Source organism: Dreissena polymorpha, chromosome 1 (genome assembly GCF_020536995.1).
Source record: "Dreissena polymorpha isolate Duluth1 chromosome 1, UMN_Dpol_1.0, whole genome shotgun sequence".
NCBI classification, from domain to species: Eukaryota; Metazoa; Mollusca; class Bivalvia; order Myida; family Dreissenidae; genus Dreissena; species Dreissena polymorpha.
Genome location: NC_068355.1, coordinates 3,793,653 through 3,818,615, shown reverse-complemented (window position 1 = coordinate 3,818,615; position 24,963 = coordinate 3,793,653). Strand labels below are relative to the sequence as shown.

The 24,963-nt window shown below is 35.2% G+C and overlaps 1 protein-coding gene across 3 annotated transcripts in view; it reads right to left on the bottom strand.

The window, feature by feature from the left end:
• The window catches only part of LOC127868848 (potential E3 ubiquitin-protein ligase ariadne-2-like), a 42,049-nt gene extending 23,182 nt beyond the window's left edge, over positions 1–18,867 (bottom strand). The window contains exons 1-7 of one of the 3 annotated variants that reach the window (XM_052410983.1): positions 18,721–18,867; positions 15,058–15,307; positions 14,222–14,289; positions 13,201–13,264; positions 12,248–12,398; positions 4,201–4,322; positions 464–573 (exon numbers count right to left, since the gene is read on the bottom strand). In XM_052410983.1, coding sequence (XP_052266943.1) covers positions 464–573; positions 4,201–4,322; positions 12,248–12,398; positions 13,201–13,264; positions 14,222–14,289; positions 15,058–15,294 — 752 coding nt within the window. In that variant the 5' untranslated portion in view covers positions 15,295–15,307; positions 18,721–18,867. Of the gene's footprint in view, positions 1–463; positions 574–4,200; positions 4,323–12,247; positions 12,399–13,200; positions 13,265–14,221; positions 14,290–15,057; positions 15,308–16,547; positions 16,690–18,720 lie in introns of those variants that run through there. The other 2 variants (XM_052410972.1, XM_052410961.1) reach the window with 2 other exon arrangements.
• Between the last annotated feature and the right edge of the window lie 6,096 nt (positions 18,868–24,963).

Below are 24,963 nucleotides of genomic sequence, written 5' to 3'. Positions count from 1 at the left end.
GCTACATGCAACCAGCATAAAACAAGAACAGCTCGCAGTGACTTGCAATCTGTTCAGGTTTTATGCTGTTTGGTGCTCACCAAATAAAGGCTATAATATTTGAATCTAGTGAGAAATCTTAAATTTCAATTGATTTTCAAGGGACTACAAACATGTTGAAGTGCATATCTCAGTAGTAAAGGGTAAACAATGTGAGTAGCTAAAGGCAAAGTCTGCTACTGGCTGGACTGACAGCAGATGTTTTCTTTCTTTTTACAGTACCCATAAAAGCCTCTATCCAAATCAAGGAAAAATTATAAATTTTCCAATTTCCGAAAGAAAGACGATTTGCGTCCATGTTGATCCAAAAGCACATTTTGTTTTACTTTAAGTAAACAAATCAAATGAGCAGTGAAACTGAACATTCCAGCAAATAAGGCATGAACATGTGCAATTATGTAAGCCCATAATTCCAAATCTGTACCAGAACATTGTGTGGCAGGTTGAACACAGGACTTTCTTAGCACGGCAGTCCTTGGCCTTCACGATGATGGGACAGTTTGGTCCTGGACAGAACCTCAGGGCAGGATGGCTCTGAAAAACAAACATGCAGGGGAAAATAGAGTCTAATTCAAGGATAAAAACCGTCGGAGACGGGTGATGCTCCCCAAAGGTTTTTTTTGTCACAATATTGCACTATATATTCAGATAAAAGGAAACGTCTTGAGGGGCATAACTTTGGACAAAATAATACAATGGATGGTTTAGCAACTTAAAAAAAAAAAGGGCCATAACGCTCTAAATAAATCATCTAACCAGAACCCACAAATAACATGAGAATCTCCTCAAGGTAGTTTAGCTTCCCATAAAGCTTCATTGAATTCCAGTCAGTAGTTGGGGAGAAATAGCACGGACAAGAATTGCACTATATGTACAGTTTATAGAAAATTTCAAGGGGCCATAACTCTGTGAAAACTCATCCGACCATAACCGGCTGATAATATGCACATCTCCTCTTGGTTGTGAAGCTTCCCATAAAGTTTCATTGAATTCCCAAAATAAGTTGCTGAGAAATAGCTCGGACAAGAATTGCACTATATGTACAATGGAAAATTTCAAAGGGACATAACTCTGTGAAAAATCATCCGACGAGAACCGGCTGATAATATGCACATCTCTTGGTAGTGAAGCTTCCCATAAAGTTTCATTGAATTCCCGTCATTAGTTGCTGAGAAATAGCCCAGACAAGAATTGCACTATATGTACAGTTAATGGAAAATTTCAAAGGGCCATTACTCTGTGAAAAATCATCCGACCAGAACCTGCTGATAATATGCACATCTCCTCTTGGTAGTGAAGCTTCCCATAAAGTTTCATTGAATTCCCGTCATTAGTTGCTGAGAAATAGCCCAGACAAGAATTGCACTATATGTACAGTTAATGGAAAATTTCAAAGGGCCATTACTCTGTGAAAAATCATCCGACCAGAACCTGCTGATAATATGCACATCTCCTCTTGGTAGTGAAGCTTCCCATAAAGTTTCATTGAATTCCTGTTAATAGTTTCTGAGAAATAGCCCGGACAAAAATTGTGCACGGACGGACACACAAACGAAGCGGCGACTATATGCTCCCCCCAAAATAAATTTTGGGGGAGCATCAGGGGTTCCGCTGTCGATCGCCATTGGCGCCAAATGGCGCTAATTTTTTTTAAGTGGCTCCAATTTTTTTAAAGTGGCGAATTTAAAAAAATCGGTAAAATCCTATCCGAAAATGTACTGCGAGTCGAAAAGCACGCGACCAAGCATAAGCGGCCAGCGTATGTCAGTTGTAAATATTGATTTACGACGATGTAAGCGACCTACAGTGTAGAGTGCACTGAAATCATGGAAGCGTGAAAGTGTTACAGTCGGTGTTTTTACTGCTATTGTCAAGTTTTATGGGGGTTATTATCGGATTAACGGTTCTTTTATGATAAAGAACACTCAATTATGTAACACTTAGGACAAACTGGCACAAAGATCAATGATTATAACGATATATAAGGCGGTGTTAATTTAAATTAAGATGTTAGTCGTTCAGATGTGTATCATTTTTTTAGCTTTCAGTTTATGTGCATCATATTAGCCAAATGACCAAATGTAACTGTTAAACAATTAAATTTAGATGTTTTATTTTCTGAAATGTAACTGTTTAACAATTAAATTGAGAGGCTTTATTTACTGATGTTTGAATTTTTTTCCCTTCCAGATGATGTACATTTGTGTGATTGTATGTTTAAATAAATTTTTATAAAAAATGTATGCAGCATACTGTTCCATTGATGTTAACATTATTAGATAAGTTTGGTTATATGTGATTGTTTATCATGTGCAAACTAATGTTTTTATGTATAAATAAAGCTTATTAAGACTTATGAAGTTTCTTATTATTATTTATGTATTTACATACTTTTAAAAGTAATAATATAGTCAATGACATTGATGTTGTAAGGTTTCTTAGACGATTGTCATAATTAATAAGGTCGGAATAACTGACAGTTTCGCGCCGCGAAAAAGTGGCGACAACTTTTTTTGGGCCAGTGGAACCCCTGACTGCTGCATAAAAATAAGGCTTAATACTTGTGTGTAGAGTTTTGCCTAAACCAGATTTTCGTTAAGAAGACAAGCGGAAAGTGTTGTCTCTGATTAGCCTGTAAACCAAAAGGCTAATCTTGGATGACACTATAGGCACATGCAATTTTTATCGTTGAGATATATTGCCCCTATTTATCTTATGTATTTAAGTCATTATACTGGCAGTCAGTTAAACTCCCCACAATTTTCCTTGGTTAGGTGGTCTACCAGAATTAGAACTAAGTACACATAGTTATACCAGAAACTGAATACTGTCCTAGTTGAATAATAAATGTTTTGTGTGTGCCACATTAAGGTTGCACTTCATTCCCATTTCCATTTATTCCCTTGTGTTTTTCTCTAATAAGGGCCTACATTTTTCAATTAAAGGTTTCCAAAAAATCAAAATGGTAACAAAAAACAACACTTAGTTCATCTTCCTATCAAACTCTATAAGTTGAACTTTAGTAAGTATTCTATTGAAAACAATTTCATTCTCAATTTAAAATTATTTTTAGATAAAAAACAAGAAGACAATTTTCCCAACTGTTGTCAAAACACAATACCCTTATCCAAACGGTCCCAGCAACATTCGCAAAAAACAAGCAAATAATTATGTAGAACTGATATCACTGCAAAATTAATTTAGTTCATAGATTGATGCAAATCTCTTTTAGTATGGTAGAATCCTAACACAACAGGCAAGTTCTTTGAATTGATATCTCCTGCCATAACTAAAAAGTTTGTGACAGACAGACAGACAGACAGACAGACAGACGACAGACTGACAGATAGAGGGACGGCCTGTACCTCTGCCTTTTACAACGAATAATAAGGCCTATATTATCAAAATGTGTAACATTTGACCACAGTATGTGACTTTGACCCTGACCTTAGAGACCTCAGTCTCACCTAGACACACTGCAAGATAAAGAAGAACACTTGTAGAAAGACATAACAGAATCTCTAGATGCACAGTGAAGTAATGGATTACTTTTTAATAATTAATCAAATTTGTGATCTTTGACCTCACCTTAATTAGCAACCTAAATGTTGCCTCTAGGGTTATGGGTCTTGCATGTTACTCAGCCCCAAATTACAGAGAACAACTGTGGTAGGTTGTATGTCTGTAACTCATTTGTTATTGGAGATAAATCAAGACAGAAAAGTGCTACATAAAAGGGTATATTAAAGTCAAAAACAGCAATAACTCTATTATTGTTAATTTGTTTGCATTGCATTTTGACATGCATCATCTTCTTTTCAATATATACAGAAATACAAACTTTAAATGAATCTGCCCAAGAATTTCCAAAATCTGGCTCCATACACAAAAGTGTGCTTATTTTCAAGTCAAAAAGGGTTTTAACTCTATTCATTTTTGCCATCAATTGTGACAGCATTTGACTTGCATCATCCTCTAATTCATATAAACACTCAGACCTTGTTTAAATGAAATCTGCCAAAGCAGTATCGAGATTTGTTTGGACACAGATGTGTTCTGGACAGATGGAGAGACGGACAAAGTCAAAACTTTATCCCTCCGCCCATGGCGGGGTATAAAATACACTGTAAGGTAGAGCAGTTAAAAAAGAGCATTACCTACCTTGACATATTCAAGGAAAGATAACTGTGAGTATCTGTTGCGGAGGTCAGGTTTACTGAGAATGCTGTAGAGGAAATCTTCAGGCATCATCACATCGCAGTCGTTGGCCATACATGCAATACCTGAAATCAGACAATATGTCAAACTGGGAGCCATGATAAAACTGTTACACTACAAGTTTTTTTGTTTTGCTTCATTCCCATTCAGTTTTTTTTCTCACAAATGAGTAATACTCCAAATGAAGATTATAAAAAAAAAGTTTTTTTTAATATAGATATTTAGTTGATATCAATATTAAGCTCTTTAAGTTAAACCTTTGTTAATATTAAATTGAAAACACTTTTTTTCTCAATTTTAAGGTATTTGTTAGCCCAAAACAAGAAAATAATATCTCAATTTCATGCAAAATAACAAGATTTTTTTTCTAACTTAAATGGCCCTAGTCCCATTCACAAAATGGTGAAACAAACACTGACTAAACATTATGTGTTTATTGCCTTAAAGGGGCATTTTCACAGATATTGGCATGTTTTGAAGTTTGTCATTAAATTCTTTATATTGATAAATGTAAAGTTTGGATTTTAAATTCTCTAGTAAAAAATCAAGAATACAATTTAAACAAGAGGGCCTGAAAGGCCCAAAGTCGCTCACCTGAGATATAGAGAATACTATGCTAGTGTGATTGTGTACTTAAATTTATCCCACATGTGAAGAAAGGTTTACATGGCGAGGCTTGCACAATCACACTATCATAGTATTATATTTATCCTACAATATTGTTTTATTTAATTTATTCCTAAAATAAAAGCAAAAACACATTAAATTAACTGAATCTTACATTGCGTAGTTATATGTATTGTGATCTTTCCTGTTTACAGAAATCGAAATAGTCCTTAAGAATTCCACGCAAAAGAAAAGTAACGAGACAAAATATCGCTATACGCCTCGATTCAAATTTAATCAGCATTCCAAATGTAACACACTCAAGTAGAACACAGACGGTTGTGTTCAAACTACAATTCTTGTTTCAACACTGTAAAAAACCAAAAAACAAACATGGCTCCCGCCATTTTGAAATTTACAAAATATGTAGACACATACCATGGCTAAGTGAAGCATGATTCAGCATTTATTCCCGCCGATATTGTTAATTTTAGTCTTTAAACAACTCTTCTTTTTACACACTTTATACTTACTTACATAAAAGTATTGTTCTACTCACCAAAGTTGTATAATAACCACATCCATGTTTATTTTGGTAATGTTTAATTTGCTTCCATGACGAGTTAAAATTCTAGACAAATTTCTTCATCGCCATCCATCTTTTCCATTTTAAAGCACTGGATGTAAGCAGGCAATTCTTTTTGGATAGACATTCTTTGATCGACTGACAAAGGAAGACTAAACCATCAAAGAAATTACCATTTTAATTCGACATTGATTTTCTTCGAAAAGTTAAAAAACAATTCACTGACACTTTTCTTAAATTTAATCCATGAATTGTTCAACAAAACATCGCGTTATTCGAGTACATTCGACATTTTAACTAAATCGAAAATGCAGTCTCACCAGTTTCATTCCAGTTTTATATCCAAACACTGTGTTTTTTACATTCATAATATTATAACAAGGGCTGTTTGTAAAACATGCATGCCCCCCATATGGGCTCTCCGTTGTAGTGACAGCCATTGTGTGAATATGTTTTTTGTCACTGTGACCTTGACCTTTGACCTAGTGAGCTGAAAATCAATAGGGGTCATCTGTGAGTCATGATCAATCTACCTATCAAGTTTCATGATCCTAGGCATAAGCGTTCTTCAGTTATCATCCGGAAACCGTGTTACTATTTCGGGTCACCGTGACCTTGACCTAGTGATCTGAAAATCAATAGGGGTCATCTGCGAGTCATGATCAATGTACCTATGAGGTTTCATGATCCTAGGCATAAGCGTTCTTGATTTATCATCCGGAAACCATTTTACTATTTCGGGTCACTGTGACCTTGACCTTTGATATAGTGACCTGAAAATCAATAGGGGTCAACTGCGAGTCATGATCAATCTACCTATCAAGTTTCATGATCCTAGGCATAAGCGTTCTTGAGTTATCATCTGGAAACCATTTTACTATTTCGGGTCGCCGTGACCTTGACCTTTGACCTAGTGACCTGAAAATCAATAGGGGTCATCTGCCAGTCATTATCAATCTACCTATCAAGTTTCATGATCCTAGGCATAAGCGTTCTTGAGTTATCATCCGGAAACCATTTTACTATTTTGGGTCACCATGACCTTGACCTTTGATATAGTGACCTGAAAATCAATAGGGGTCATCTGCCAGTCATTATCAATTTACCTATGAAGTTTCATGATTCTAGGCATAAGCGTTCTTGAGTTATCATCCGGAAACCATTTTACTATTTTGGTTCACCGTGACCTTGACCTTTGACCTAGTGAACTGAAAATCAATAGGGGTCATCTGCGAGTCCTGATCAATCTACCTATAAAATTTCATGATCCTAGGCATAAGCGTTCTTGAGTTATCATCCGGAAACCATTTTACTATTTCGGGTCATCGTGACCTTGACCTTTGACCTAGTGACCTGAAAATCAATAGGGGTCATCTGCGAGTCATGATCAATGTTCCTATGAAGTTTCATGATCCTAGGCCCAAGCGTTCTTGAGTTATCATCCGGAAACCACCTGGTGGACGGACCGACCGACAGACCGACCGACATGTGCAAAGCAATATACTCCCTCTTCTTCGATGGGGGGCATAATAATCCATCGTAGACACACACACTCGTAAACTCATTAAAAGACTGCGTACCCAATGACCTAAATGACGCAATCAGGGGTGAAAGGCCAAAAAAAAACTAGTCCCTAAATAATGTTCTTAAAATAAGTGTGAAAGAAACCTGATCTAAAAATAACCGTGGAGAAAATCTTTTTTTATGAGTCGTATTTGTTCTATAAAATCATTTAGCTGTAGGATAAAACAAGATATTATTGGGACAAATCTTCTGACCAAGTTTCATGAAGATCGGAAAATAAATGTGGCCTCTAGAGTGTTAACAATTAAGGTTTTACTATAGCCATATAAGGAAACTACCCTGCCCCCTGGCAGCCCTTTTTTTTAACCAACCGGCATCATTTTTGAACTCATCCAAGATATTATAAGGACAAATCCTCTGACCAAGTTTCATGAAGATCTGAAAATAAATGTGGCCTCTAGAGTGTTAACAAGGTTTTACTATAGCCATATAAGGAAAAATGCCCCGCCCCCTGGTGGCCATGTTTTTCATCCAACCGGCATCATTTTCAAACTCGTCCAAGATATTATCGCGACGAATCTTCTGACCAAGTTTCATGAAGATTGGACAATAAATGTGGCCTCTAGAGTGTTAACAAGATTTTACAATAGCCATATATAGCCAAATAAGGAAAAACGCCCTGCCCCTTGGCAGCCATTTTTTTAAAGCAAAGGTTACGATTTTCAAACTCATCCAAGATATCATTTGGACAAATCTTCTGACCAAGGTTCATGAAGATCGGAAAATAAATGTGACCTCTAGAGTGTTAACAAGGTTTTACTATAGCCATATAAGGAAAAATGCCCCGCCCCCTGGCGTCCATGTTTTTCAACCAACTGACATCATTTTCGAACTCGTCCAAGATATTATTGGAATGAATCTTCTGACCAAGTTTAATGAAGATCACACAATAAATGTGGCCTCTAGAGTGTTCACAAGATTTTACTATAGCCATATAAGGAAAAATACCCGACCCTTGGTAGCCATATTTTTCAAGCAAACGTAACCGTTTTCGAACTCATGCAAGATATCATTGAGACCAATCTTCTGACCAAATTTCATGAAGATCGGACAATAAATGTGGCCTCTGGAGTGTTCACAAGTCAAATGTTAACGGCGCACGACGCACAACACACGACGGACAATAGGCGATCACAAAAGCTCACCATGAGCAAGTTGTGCTCAGGTGAGCTAAAACGAACAAAAAGGTAACCCTCCGCAGGGCTCGAACCACTGACCCCTGGAGTCCTGGAGTAAAAAGTCTCCTATTTAGACCTCTAGGCCATCCTTCCTTATACAATATCAGATGCATTTTATACTTAATATAACCAATCCTCGTAGTTTCACAGAATATAATGACAACAACAGAACTCTCCAAATCATTAATTCGTATCCCGTTGCAACGCTTTATAATTTTCGGGTTTTTAAATCATCAAAAGATGCATATAATCAGTGCCTTCCCCAGGATTTTTTTCAGGCGCCCCGGGGCCGATCGGGGGTGGGTTCGGGAGGGGTGTGCCCTCCCGACGTTGATTTTTTTTTTATTTAACGTGTCAATTCACGTTGTGTGGTGCGTTATAACTCAAAGAAAAACAGCGTCAAAAGACGTCATTTGGTGCGCTATGACTCTTCAAAAAAATCCCCCAGTCATTAAAAAAAATTTTTTTTTATATTGTTTAATTGTTTTAAAACTTTTCCGCACAGATAGTAAAATCCCGACTCGAACGATTCCCCAATACATCCGTTTCAACCCGACTCTATTACTGTATACTTACTATTTTTCAAGTTTCTATTTCTTACCCGATAATCCCGTTTATTCCGTTTTTATCAATCTCTTTCTGGTAAATATTTACGATAAAAGCTTTCAGTTATTTCTTTAACACAAACCTTGCCATTTTTAAGTGACTATTTATAGATTTGATGAAATATTGCCTCTGAATATGCGTCAATCCCCTGACCTGTTGTGTGCTTGTTAAAACGCTCAATACACGCCATTTGTATGCAATAGACGCGACGTTGTACATGCTGCATAATTTTCGCGCTCTTTTTTATTGAGAAAAAGATTCGACACAAAACAAATTTGCACTGCTAATTTGAAGCAAAAATATTTATTGTTGCGGTAACATTTACATTCGGAAGTGTTTCGGATTAAAAACGCGTTAACATCGACTTACGGGAATGGGTTTCGGATTACAAATTTAATTATTTCCATTTGAGATTTCAACAAATATTAACCGTTGCGTTATAAATTCAACGATAATTTGTTTAAACACTTTACGAGTCGAATAACTGTTTTAACGGAATTATGCATGAAATTCACGTTGTCCACGAGGATCACGGCCGGTTGCCATCATCAGTCTTGTAACTATCGATAATCGGACGAAACATTTACAAGTGTGCGTAATTAATTCAACGAAAATTTGTTTAAGCGCATTACGTGTCGAATAAATGTCAGAAAAACGAGATGAATCAGTTCTATAAATGGACATGTTGAAATATACATGTACTGGAATTAAATAAATTGTTGTCACATAATTGTAACCGGGAGTCATTCGCACAACTTACTCGCTATAATAATTAATTGTTTACCACTTGCAATTAATTTCTCGTATTAATTATGAGTCATAGGTAACAATTGTTTACAGTAAAAAGGTGTGATGATGATGCCCGAAACCGTCTTAAATGTTCTGTACTGTACGATGAACTTCACAGTTTGACGACTGGAAAGTTACCAGATACATCCTTGTCAGCATTTAAATGACCGTGTAATGTGGCTAGAATAATCGATACGCGCTTCATGCTATTCTCTTATCAGTGGATTATCCATTACCCCATGTGGTGTTTATGGCGATTACTTGTGAAAGTAGGTACCGAGTGCTCTTTTAAAACAGGGAATATTGATACACTGAAAGGGAAACCTTGATTTTTTTGGACAATCTCCACTTTCTTTTACTGAAGAATACACTGATCGGAAAATTTCAAGCGCCCCGGGGACTCTGATTTCGAAATTCAAGCGCCCCGGCAAGGGGCGCTTAAATGGCCTGGGGAAGACCCTGTATAATGGCTATTTTAGAGCATGGTACATGTTCAGTATTACTGTTTCCTCACAAATATCATAACTAAAACGAAAATTTGCGAATCTGCAGGAACTTTTTTCAATTTTGTCAATTTACCCAAACATGAAAAGGCCCCTTTAAATCACTAGAAGCCATCGAAACAGTGCATAGCAGGCTTCAATATCTATTGATACAGATTATCTTGAAAATCAAACAATCATCATTAAGCAAAGAACATTGATCACAAAAGGTACTAGTGTATCATCTCAAACCTATTTATTTAGCTTGATTGTTCAGGGATTTCAATAGACGCAGAATCCTGCGTTTTGACGCGAGCAAATTAAAAATGACTCATTTTTGACGCAACCCTTTTTTCTGCTGTGCGTCATTTTGACGCGTCGAAAATTTGACCCGTGCGTCAGTCAGTTAGCATCTCGAGTTCAATGGTAATAAATCCCGCTGTGCTCCTAATTGAAATTAATGTATCAGTATTTGAAACTCGGTCTATAATCGAGGGAATACCCCGGGCGTTGTTTATCTTATCTCATCTCTTCCAGTACACATGTCACCGTCTAAATAGTGCGTGCCCACTAACTGGGTAATTAGCAGCAGTGATTACGTGATAATTGATTGACCATCCGATAATTGCAGGTTTTTTGCAGACGGCACTGTTAAAAATGTCGGCAAAATTAATTAAAGTAAAAACCATATTGAACAAAGGTCTATTAATTACGTAGATCCAATAGTAGATCTAAGTCCAGCGAGTTTTGTCAGTTGTTAATCCACCGATAATTACAAGTAACACCCATCTGATATAAACTGGAATCACAGTTCATTTTTATACTAACAAGTAATAATACTACACATAAACATTGAGAAAACACATTTTCTCGATAATATATAAATTATCCGAGTAGAATTAAATTGCTGCGTCATGACCTTCGACATTGTAAATGGCGGACTTAACATTCAACCCGCGTTCAATTCAAAGCTGGCGATTCAAATTGCAAGTAATAGCGATTCAATAATGGAGAAAGCATTAACTGGATTTAACAAACATTTGATAAGGTTTGTTAAACCCGATAACAACAAGAAAAATTTGGATTATTAAAGTAAAACTACTACAGGTAAGGCATTCCAAAGTGTACATATTTCGGACATGTATAGTTTTAGGATAAACAGTAATAGATATACTAGATGTTTCATGTATTTAGATTGTGTTTTGTTAGAAAAGCTATCATAGGGATGATAATAATATAATGACGATAAATATGTGATGAAAAGGTGCTACCGGTACATATCTTAAATTATTTAAATGTGTTAAAAGACTTAAATGTGTTATAACTATAAGGAAGTATATTTAAATGCCAATTCATTAAAATATGTTGTGTTATGTATCATGGTATTGTTATTTAATAAAGCAGTATAACTTTTTAAGATATTGTGTTACTCTTAGAGCATATTTTTATCTAAAAAATTGAATAATACAGACAAAAACACAATTAACGCGCTTCAAAATTGACCCCACCATTTTTCAATTTGACTCCTCAAAATTTCAGTCCAGGGGTCATTGACTCCTGGTTTTTAAAATCTATTGAAATCCCCGGCTTAAGGCTTATTTGAAATGCTCTAGAGTCAGTTTCCTGGGACCAGAACCAGTACTTGGTGTCTATGAGGGAAATCTAAAGAACGCTCCCCCAGTGGGGATTGAACTGTGACCTCCCACTTGCTAAGCGGACGCCATATCCACTACAACACTACGACCTCTAATCTTGTATAATCTTGTAAGTCAGAGGTGCATGAGCCTTGACTTAACAAGAGCACCGCATAACGGGTGCCACGCTTGGCTACAGGTGCAGTTTTGAATAAATGAAAGCTTGTCAGAATTTTATTTTTGTAGAGGTCAGAGTGACCTTGACCTTTGACCTAGTGACCCAAAAATGGGTGTTTGTGTCGTGAAGAACTCATCAAGGTGCATCTACATATGAAGTTTCAAAGTTGTAGGTGGAAGCACTTTGATTTTAGAGCAAAATGTCAAGGTTTTAGCAAGACGCTGACGGCGGACTACACGACAAGCTGTCTATGACAATACCTCGGGCTTTCTCAGAAAAACAGCCGAGCTAAAAGTGAGCATTTCATGGGACTTGAGCTTCTGACAGGAAAGGATCAATGCACTCACCAAGCGTGGTCCCCTGCTGTATCTGGACCTGGCAGTACGAGTCCCAGCATTCCCCACAGAACATGTGACCGCAGGAGAGGTCGTAGAGGTCAGTGCGCGCCACCTGGCTCAGACACACCCCACACACGGCTGACGGGCCAGCTAGCAGCTGCTGGAAATGGCAAACAGTAAATAAATGTGATGCACAGAGAAAACGAGGTTCAATGCCAGTGCAGCCTGCACAGGCTAATCAATGACGACACTTCACACACATTCATTACACCCTCTTTTCTTAAAGCGCTTCTCAAATATTTCAGCAGGAAACCTTATCTGGAAATAGGTTATATACCCCTCTATGTTCAGCTGTCATTTATTCAGTCATCAGCCATAACAGATCTAAGAATTAAATTTACGTCTGTTTATTGGTTTATCAAGTAGATAAATACCATAAAAATACTGTATGTTAGTGAAGCTGCTAAGATGGCGATTATAGAGTCTACAATCTGATGTAAAGGCTATTTATACTATGTTGTGTTAGTTCCAGATGTCATATTCAAGTCTAAGACATAAGATCTCTATGAGACTTTCTCTGAAAAAAAATTTAACAAGAGACTTCTTTAAAACACAAAAATCCATAAAAGCAAAAAGTGTCATCCCTGATTGGTTTGTTCACACTACACAGGCTAATCTAGGATGACACTTTACGCAAATATATAAAGCCATGTTATCCCTGAGTGTGGTTCATATTTACGTTGATCATTACTATTTATGGGTTTCACCAACTACTTTGCACTCTACTTTGCACTCTACTTTGCACTCTACTTTGCACTCTACTTTGCACTCTTCTTTGCTCTGCAATGGCAGTAAATATTCTGTAAAAATTATTGTAAATGTGTCCAATACAAAAAAGTTGTTCAACTAAAATCATTTATGAGTAAAAGAAAGTGGAAATAGTATTTGATATTTGCACAAACCTGGTTCTTGGTTTTGGGTATAACCTTTGAATCTACCAGCAACTTAGAAGGATTTTTGGAATGGCTGAAAAGTAAGCAAATCATTTACAGAACATTCACCATGTTTGCAGGACTAAAGAATTTTTTTGAAGTGTAGCGTATCATCAGACAAGGGACAAAATTGTCACAAAACCAGGTTTTCATTGTGAAAAAAAAATCTGATAAAGGGAGAAAACTCAAACTGAACTTTTGAAATGAACAAACAAAATTAACCCCCTTTGTAAGTTTGTTTTCAAAAAAAATCTATTTTTAGTCGTGGCGACCTTGACATTGGAGATATTGATGTGATTCTTTCGTGCGACACACCGTCCCATGATGGTGAACAAATGTGCCAAATGATTTTAAAATCTCACAATGAATGACATAGTTATGGCCAGGACAAGCTCATTTATGGCCATTTTTGACCTTTGAACTCAAAGTGTGACCTTGACCTTGGAGATATCGACGTAATTATTTCGCGCGACACACCGTCCAATGATGGTGAACAAATGTGCCAAATGATTTTAAAATCTGACAATGAACGACATAGTTATGGCCTGGCCAAGCTTGTTCCGCCCGCCCGCCAGCCAGCCAGCCCGCCTGCATTCGCCAATCTAATAACCAGTTTTTTCCTTCGGAAAACCTGGTTAAAAACCTGGTTAAAAATTGAACATTTAAATTTTTAGACATGTGCAAAATATTGCACAGAAGATACATGAACATACATAACCAAGCACATTAACCCTTTACCACGTTTATCATCATACGTAATTTGACGCATTGTAGTCCCTTAGAAATTGTAATTTAATTAAAGACCTTTCTTACTCGATTCAAATTTTTAGGCTTCATTTCTAACCCTTAGATACTGATGAGCAGCAAACAGCATACAAACCTAAACAGACTGGGAGTTACTCGCAGACAGATCTGGTTTAATGCTGTTTGCACATTTTCACTTTGTTTCTGAGTGGCAAAGGGTTATTACTAGTCTATGAATGTGACTCACCATTCAATCACAAATTCTTTCTTCCAATTGTGTGCATGAAGCAACATTTTGGCTAACGATGGTTTAATCTGAAATGGTTGAAATAAATTATAATATAGTACATTTAAAGCACTTTGAAGCAAATTTATAAAAAAAATTGTCAATGTAACGTTAAGTTCAATTCAAATGAAAACAAGATATGCATTTGTCAGAAACACTATGTCCTCTACTGCGCCTATTTTTATTTTTTTTATCATTTGGCAGGTTCAGATAATTATCTACCTTTAAAGCTTATTACTTCATTTGGATTTGTTGTTTTTTACCTTTTACCTTGAAGGATGACCTTGACCTTACCATTCACCACTCGAAATGTGCAGCTCCATGAGATACACATGCATGAAAAATATTAAGTTGCTATCTTGAATATTGCAAAAGTTATGGCAAAATGTTAAAGTTGGAGCAAACAAACAAACAAACCAACCAACAGACAGGGCAAAAACAATATGTCTCCCACTATAGTAGTACAGAAAAGTATGTAAAATGTCAAATAGATTTCCATTTGTATATTGATTTACTGGTTTTCATGTGTTTCTGTCTACATGTACATGTGTTTCTTAATACAAATCAACAACTTACTAAAACTTAAAAAAGCTGTCTTTAAATGATTGTTGTTTTAATTTTAAAGCAAACAACATAATATTGTTAAAAGTATGTTTTTGTTATGCATTATATCATTAAGAATAACAATAGAAATTAATAACAACAAAACAAGTTTCAACCTAATTTTTTGTGTGAAAATCTTAAAAAATATGTTGTTGTATTACAGTAGAAAAGTGGTACTGATGAATCAAACCAACCTTTTGTGAACTACATAGCACCTCCACTTCTTCATTTAAGAACCGCTCCACATCTTCCAACTGCAACAGTTCAAATTCAAAATACTCGGGGTCGTCTGTCTTCTTGGGTTTATCAATGTCAAGGTCGTTGGTATCATTGTCATAGTAACCACAGTAATCGTCGTCCTCATCCATGTGGTCTGAGAGGTCTGTGTCTGAATCATGGTCAGACTCCCCACTGTTCATATCGTCTGACATGCTGGCAGCTGGTCTGAAAATTATGGGACCATTAAAAGTCATGTTCTTAATATGCTGTCAAGGATAATCAGAGACAACACTTTCTGCTTTTTGGAAACATCATCTAAATGAAGTCTGCTCAAAACAAAAATCAAGTTTAGGTTGATATTGCATTCCCTGATAAGCCTAATTAGACTTAACACACATGCATTTAGACCAATTATCCCAGATCTAAGCTCATATTAAGTAGCCTGATAAAAGGCTGCAGATGGTTATTATTAATATGGCATACATGCAGACAAGCACCCTCCACAATTTTACCCCCCTCCCCAACGTAAAACAATGCATTCATGGTGATAATGATCATGAATAAATTATCACAAAATTATTGACAGGCTATCAGTGTTCTTAGTAGCAATACTTTAGCCACATGTCAACACAAGTTCCATATCTTCATGTAAGTGTTGCAAGTGTAAAATGTACTTTGCACGTTGTATTAGTTTATAAAAAGGTTATTCACAACTTTCAAATAAGGTGTGGGGAAAAATCCCATTTTAGAAAAGCATCTGCCACTAAAGTGACATGGGTAGTGCATGACAAAGGCTGAATCATCACTTCAGATAAATAATCTGTATTCGAATAATCAAGGATGTCATAAAATATCCATACGTAACAACAACAACAACATTTATTGTGTGCATACAAGCTTAAAGCTCACATTATATATGCATTTTACAATTTATACATAATAGTAGAAGATAGAAGTTAGACGATAGTGTTATAAACCAGTTAACATGGTAAGATATGAAGAGAATAAATAATTGCATCTAATATTGCAACTGTGCATCTAATATTTATTAATAGATACAAATAATACATAAATCTTATCATTATACAATTGTTTTATTAATGACCTGAAACATGATAAAAATAAGTACATGCACAATTGTTTTTAAGAACAATAAAATAAATGGGAAACACATTCATTTAAAATAGTTTGTTTTGTTAGCAAAGGTGAATAATATACCATTTTAAGAAAATAATGTTGTGTATGTTGTGAGATGTATAAAACTACATTAACATTAATTCAGCAATAAAGCTCAGGCAGGTTCATAGCCAACACATTTGAAAATGAGCATTTATTTTATGCTTTCCGGTGGTTTATAGAGAAATATCAGTGAATTAAAACTGATAATTTCACTGTTAAAACAGTGAAAATTATCAGTGAAAATTATCGATAATTTTCACTGTTTTACCGGCACTATTTTTCTTACCCCATTGTGACCCCCACGCATTCTTCCACCAAGAGCGAGAACTCTTCGATGAATATTTATATCAACATACGGAGTAACTTCCCTTGAACATACATGTACACACTGTTAACGTTATTTACGCTATAAATAGACTCCGCATATTTATACGACAACATGACATAAACAAATTGTGTCATCATATGATTATTTATTTTTTAAATGATGTTATCGGTGTTTTTTTCTTTTCACTTGATATGTGTTGCATTGTAAATACAAAAAAGTTATTGTTTAACGTTTGTTTTCTTGTGAACTATTTGCAACGCTTATTGAAAAAGCGGTTATGATATTTTGGGGCGCCCAAAGGGAAATTGGTTTGAATGGATTGGCAAACGTATAAAATATCAATTTGTGAGCATAAAATAAAAAGAAAATTTGTTGGATTGGGTGGAATATCGATTTTAATTCACTCGTGATCATAGAAAAATATATTTTCTATGATCACTCGTGAATTAAAATCGATATTCCACCCAATCCAACAAATATCCTCTATTTATTTCATTATGCAAGTAATGGTTTATCATTTCTGTTTATTTTTGCTGGAAATTATTTCGCAAATGTATACATTGTTGGCCATCTGCCATTAGTGCCGCTTTTTTCCTTTGTTAGGTGTGCATATAACAGTCAAATCCAAACTAGGCAAATTTTTACAGGACAGTAGGTCTTGTAAAACAGGAACAAATACAGGACCTCCTCTTTTTTTACAGTACCAACCGGCTACAGAATATAATTGTAAAATAACTTGGTTTCATTGCTGGGATCAAGGTGTTTATGATATAAAATGATAAATGATTAAAAAGCTATTAATTTCAAGGTCACACATTTGTATCTGAAGTTAGTTCAATAATAATACACGCCATACATGGTACTAGTCTTGTTTAGTTAAAAGTTGAAACATATCCAAAAAAATGTTTTTCAAAACGAAAGTATCCTATACTTGTTTACCTAAGCTAACGCTTAGCGCGCATGTCAGATAGGAGTCTGGACAATAGCGACTAGGCTGTCATGAATTTGGACCATCCTGACCCGCAAACGTATTAAAAATGAAATCAGGTGCTCTCAGAAAATTCTGTCAGCAGAAAGAGCGTTGGTACGGAAAAGCACGTGTATAAAGATGCTATCGCTATTTTTTTCAACTCATAAAACTTTCAGAGCCATAAACATATTCAAACCAACGAATTTGTTCTCGTTTTTTATACCAGACAATCGGTCCTGTTAATTTGACCGACAGGCTGGACCTTACAAAATTTTACAGGACATGTCTGTCGGTCCGGCCATGTTTGGCTGAGAATGCATATATAGATATATTGGACATGCTATTCATTTTCTTTTGCGTTCATGGTGCAAAATTAACATTAGCAATTTTCTCATTCACATTATGATACTGCCCATTGCTCTTTCAAGATTATGTAATGATAAGCGGTTTGTGCTAAGCGCGATCTTATATTTTGCTTCATTTACTCAATCTAAGTATGATTCAAGCCTAAAATGGTGTTTTAATAGGCATTAACATGAGAGACTTTGGGAATTTGCCATTTGGCTATGCCATGTTTGTGTATAAATGTCCTGTGCCAGTATTTTTTGTTTACAGCAGTGTAACTGTAGTTCAGTAATATTTTGGTTGACTTACCGACCTAAAACAAGCACCCCAGATTTGGATGACACTAATTGGAAATGATTAAGTTGCCCCGTGAAAAGTTTATATTGTAAAACTATAATTCTTCTTAATTATGCTGATAATTTAATGATTGATGTGTTGTTTTCTTTAAACTGTTGATTTATAACGTCAGTATATTTATTTTCCTGTGAATTTTCTTTAGCATGACCAAAAATGATAAATTCATGTGAAATAACATTGGTCCTGAAATTTGGCAATAAAAGTCCAGATGTAGTGTGAACAGAACTGTGCCAATAAAGCTTAGATTCCAACTTAATTAAACATCTTTATGACATACACACACACAATCTAAAAAATGTTAGCACTAAAAATATCGACGAACGTGAGAAGTGTGAGTGGTGTGACTCTTGGCCGTGATTCTTGACAGTTTCTTTTGTTTACAAACAAAATCATAACCAAGTGTCAAACATTTTCCTTATTTATGAAATCAAGTGATATATGAAAAACATATATACTTACGTTTACTTCACAGTTTACGATTGAAATATTCTGTCAGATAAAATATTTACGGACAAAGAAAATTAAGGGTTTTGTGAATAAATCAAGTGGGTCATCTGCAGGAAGTGACGTCTGACCTATATTTGGACATGTTTGCTAAACTACGTCTTTTCCGTACAAAGACGTTGAAAGGTTACTCACCAGTAAATCACACTGTTTGTAAATGGGCATATATACTCTGGTCCCCGATCTTCACGTTTGCTATACAGTGTTAAAGGTTGTATCAACCAAATATCTAACAGTTACTGTTCAACACAGCATTACGACATTACATTATGTTATATGCTGATGTGGTATTTGAAACGAGTTAGCGGTCTCCAGCGGTATCGATGGAATATCGATTTCATTTCACGAGTGATCATATAAAATAATATTTTCACGAGTGGCGCCGCCATGAGTGAAAAATATATTTTCTATGATCACGAGTGAATTAAAATCGACAATCCATCTAATCCAACAAATTTTCTTTTTATTTTATGCTTTTTTCACCGTTTATTTACATTTCAAAAAGATTTAACTGGATAATGTCGCTGGATTTAAGACGTCATTTCGTCAAAAAACAGTAAAACAGTGAAAAATATCGATATTTTTCACTGTTACTTTTCACTGTTTAAAACAGTGAAATATCAGTTTTAATTTTCTGATATTTCTATATAAACCACCGGAAAGCATAAAATAAAAACATATTATTTAGTTATCTTTGTAGTTACAAAGCCAACGCTTTGACTTAACAGCAAAACTAAAACCTTTCAGATACGAATAAGAAACAAAACTTAATGTTATATACCGTATTACGATCACTTTGTTCCAAAATAAAGATGTATTTTAATTATCAGGAAATCTTCTTAATTTATAAAGGTATTTACGAACTTGACTCGATGGAATATGCATGTAGTAAAATTACTGTCTTTCTAAAAGTTTGTGGTGAGATAAATGATAATTTGTTATTTGTTATAGACAGAGCTAAAATAAATAAATGCAATACTTTTGTTTTACCACATAAAATGAAAGCATTGAGATCATGGTCTTAACTTTAATACCTCATTTTTTAACAGTGGTTGTGCATGTGTTTTTTTAAACTTTAGGTCGTTCTATGTTGGGGCATCCGCACGGCATTCTATACATACACCGTGACGTACATACACCTTGGTACTTACCGCTTCACGCATCGCAATATTTGCGATTCAGGTACAGTTTATAATCCCCATCGTATTTAAACACTTGACGGTTAGTCCATATAATTTATAGTATTGTGTTACGCCTTAAACCGAAAAGTAAAATTCATGTTGGACTGACAGTGACACAAGTTCTTTAAAGTACCAATGCTGCTTTGCGGAAAATAACACAGTCCAATATGACCCGATGTCATATTAAAAAACGATAACAGTGCGTCGATGATCCAGAGGGGCCCTGCACTTTAAGCTTGCCACTGTGTTAACAGCCCACTTATACAAAGCTTAAACTGCCCCTTATAATACTATGTATACGATTTTCAATCTTGCTTAATATATGTCCATGTTAACAAGAAAAGGATTGCGCTCGACTTGAGTCAATTCAATTACATTAGCCTTCTTATGGGTGCAGAATTCAAGTCAACAAATTCACTGGTTGCTACGTATTCAAGTAAGGTAGATTTTTCGGAACGCCGTAAGTTTCTGAACATTTTAGCAGTGATGGCTTCAAGTTAATCACTCTAGTAATGTATTATTTCAATATAGTATGCAATACTTGATAAGTGGAAGAATCGGAATAATATGTTCTTTCATATTAAGTTATAACCCACGTTCATGAATAATTTGCAATACTAATTTTGTAAGTCTCATCTTTACCCATGATCGTGGGTTATAGGACAAAAAAATAGCATATACACATATTAATTAGATTCTAACGCGATCAAATTATATTGTGAACAGCTTACAATTAAAGAACCAAATAGTTTAGATGTAATTAGAACACGCACATAAGAAATGTTTTTACATCACAGGAAGCATCAATTGTGATTTCGTAACAATCCTAAACAGTTCGGTGCTTTATAAATCATATAAACAAGAACTTATTGTTGTCTCTTAACAAATAGTTATTAAAAATGAACCTGAAGTCATAAAATGTTGTTATTTGTTTAAGGCGAAGTCGTTATGAACAAAATTACCAAAGGTAGTATTTATGTTGATTTTCGTTAACTTTTATGACGTTGATCGCTTATGTAAATATAAAAATATATCGTACTATAAACGTTCATAACCAGAATTCAGGGCGGTTGATTTTAATTCTAAAGGACCATTGTTCGAGCTTTTATTAAAGTTTGAAAACTATTCTTATTATTCAGAAATCTAGCAAAATTGAAATTAATTACATTTAATGACACACTTCAAAAGATGCCTCAATGTTTGAACAAATTTCTTTAAACTACAAATTTAAGAAAAATTTAAATCATTTAACGCCGTAAAGAACAAATGAATTTACAAAGAAAAGAATCAAAATTTCGTTTATATTGATTTTATAATAGTTGACTATTAGTTTTTTTTACAGAAACTTCCTGTACTTTGTTCGACCTTTCCAAGTTAATTGTTCCCTATATTGATCGATGACAATCCATTAAAGGGCTGGGCAATGCAATGTTTAGGCATTTACATCTTTTGTTATTGTATTGAGATCTGCTTTATGATGCAGGTGAGGCAATTATAAACGTTCATGTTAATTAAACTATGACCATTTATAATTAGCCGCCTACATTAAGTTTAGGTATTTCAGGTCAGGAATACAGATATGTTCTCGGAACCACGCTATTTTTCGTTTTATTAGGCGACAGTCGGCATATGAAGTTATGTCAAATATAGGTAAACAAATACCAGCAATACGAATGTTAATGTACGTGTTGATTTTTGAAATACATTTAAATCATTCAAGTTTGTTAGCAATAGTAAACAAAGTAATGAAACGTTGATAGACTTCTTATACGAAAATATTTACCCTACTGTTATCAACAATTCTATTTATAAATTATACATTTAGTTAATATGCAAGTTGAAAAAGCGTAAGTGTTAAATTTTCATTAACAAACCCTTTGAACGTTTTACGACCTTTAAACATATAGACTGCCATGACATGCACTGTTAACGTTTAAAATACAAACAACACACTACAAAAAGACTTGTCATTTCTTAATATAATAATTTAACTTATTATTAACTTAAAATAATTAAAACGCGAATACTTATAATACGTGTAGAATGACTGGTTCCCTTAATTGTCCCTTCTGTCGAGAAAAAGGTGAGATTGTATATGCAAATCAGCCCAAACTGTTGGATACCAGAAGATCTCTCATTGATGCCAATGAGGGGAAATTAAACTAATGGGAAGATGCAAATTGTCATTTCAATTAGAACATCTCACAGTTGTACATGAACTTTTAGTGGGTGATATTGCTGAATCGTATGGTATTTTAGGAATGGACTTTTTAGATACATGTATGCAATAAGCCTCAATTAAGGTGCCAAAGGTAATGTTGAAAACAAAAATGGGTAAAATGGCATTGTACAAGTATCAGTCTATTTTGTGCGCCCTCATTCAAACACCAGAATCTATCATTATACCCTCTAGTTCAAAAAAGTACATTCCAGCCTTTATCAATGACAATTGAAAGTCTGACTTCGTGCTAGATCCTACAAATAATCACTGAGGTACATGCCTTTTTGTTGCAAGTACACTGGTGGATACAACTGTAAGTAAAACCATAATTTCTGTTATGAATGTGATTGATGCTCCAAAAGTTGTAAAAAAGTTGTCTCCTGTGGAGGATATTGTCCGAGGTTCGCCTTTAAGTTCTAAATTAATTGGTGAAACCTCTGTATTGCTGGATCATTTGAAATAACTATTGAGTTCAGTTTTGAAAGAGGTTACTTATCAGCAAAAGACTACAATGAATGATATCGCAGCTTCATTTTCTGACACCTTTGTAGTCTGCCGTACTGTCCGGGATGATGACTATTAGTTTGTCCACATTTTCCCGCCTATGGAAAGAGTTGTGTCCCAATATTGTATTAGCTATATTGTGTCTTGTTATGGCATATACATGTATCTTGGCCAACATCAATTTAACTCGTGTAAGACTCAACGAAGCAACTCGTATTATTTACTAACGGACGTTATTGAATCGGTATTTAAAAGCATGAGCGAGAATATACATGTAATATAACATATTGTGATCAGATTGCACCCGGGCGCACTGCATAACAGAAGACTGAAAGTCAGAGACAGATCACGATCAGATACGAATGAACAATCGTGACTATCATGATGGGTAGCAAGATAGTAGGAACCAGGCGTAATGATAATTATTAAAAACAGTGCAATCGTATATTTACTCATTTAATGCTGTACGTTTCAACAGGTTTAAGAGTATTTAGATATGTTAGGTATCGTATTGACTCAAAATGTAGTTCTATACAGTTCATTGATTAAAAGTGACTTCAACATTGCCGATGGATCATATTAGATCACGTTTTTATTACCATTACCCTCCTCCTCCGCCACCTCCTCCTCCTCCTCCTCCTCCTCCTCATCATCATCATCATCATGATTAATAATAATAATCATAATAATAACCATAATATTATTATTATAGTGGAAACAAGTCCAATTAGCCTATCATCCCTGTCAAGACCTATCTCCCTGGAACTGCTCGTGACCGTGGATCTACCGAAGAATGAGGAGGATGAGAAGGAACCTTACCTCACTGGACTGGACTTCCTATCGGACGGGAGACTAGTAACCGTGGATAACTATAACTGCAAATGCATAGTGAATGAGCTGCTGCAGAGACTATGAACATCTCACAAGTTCAATACAAAATCATCAGATGTATTATGCTTCTCATCAGATGAATTTGCTGCAATGCTTTGAAAAGGTAAATTAGTGTGTCTTCTGTCTGTGAGTAAAGACAATGCAATGCTGACGAGGATAATCAACACAACAAACAAGTTCTACTCTATATTCGCGAGTCTCCGTTACGCATGGTCGTGAGTTCATACGATGATCCCTGTCCTGCCAGAATGTTTTCAGTGGACGGTGTGGAGTCTGACTTTGATCACGTGACGTTTCCTGTAAAGACGTACAAAATAGATGTTAGTATGTGCACGTATGTCGAGTCTAAGAACACGTTATAGTTCTTACCGACATGGACGCTCATGCAGTGTACATGTATGAACGACACCCTGATTGGCACAACTATAGCAGTCATCAATAAAAACATCCGGGAACCATGTAGTGCATGTGTAGGGCCTGACGACACAGTTCTGGTGTGTAGTAAGAATAACCATGACGTCGCGCACCTGACTGTTGGTGGTGACGTTCTTGGTTCCTACCCTTTGAATTTGAAGTTGCCGCACAGCTGATCTAAGGATAGCACAAAGCTGGCGGTGTCCAACAGCGCCACAGGAGCCGGGAAACTTCAGTTGTACAAGATATCACCGCCAATGAGTTAGGTGAATAGTAAGATATTATCCATGTGAGCATGGTGTCCACACACATATTGTATACTAACGTGTGTGTGTGGTGATAATAGTTCAACTCGTAATACCGATAAGTTATAATGAAATAGTGATGTTACTAGTTTAAATCGATAAAAAATATTTAAAAAAAGATAAAAAAAGATTTCGAACTGCCTATGTAATGTGAATTTCTTATTTTATAAATGTGTTTTAATACATAACTTCACGAAATGTTTTAACAATTTTAATACTTTAAACATATTGTGTATGTTATAGTATTTTAATTCTTATTACATGCAACTTAACTGGTGTGTTGTTTAGCGCGTAAAATAATGGCAAATGCTTATTAATATTTGAAAATCTCTCTAGAACTGAACATTACTAGGCCTATGTTTGCATATTGTTGCGATCGGTGTGTCACGTTTATCCAAAAGAATACTTATTTGTGTTGATCCTACATAAGCCCCAAGCCCTATTACTATCAATAAACGTCGGTTAGAACTTAAATAATTTTCAGCGTGTCACGTCTGAAAATGGCCTTAGAAGCCAGCATCTTTTAAGTGTAAACGATAAGTTGTTTATTTCCTTTTTTGTTCTTTTTTTGAAAACAAAATTAAGCAAAACGATAATATTAAATAAGTGATAGCAAATTTAATTAATCTTACCTTTGTTACTATTTTATTTTAAAATGAACACATGTTTGCACTCTATTACA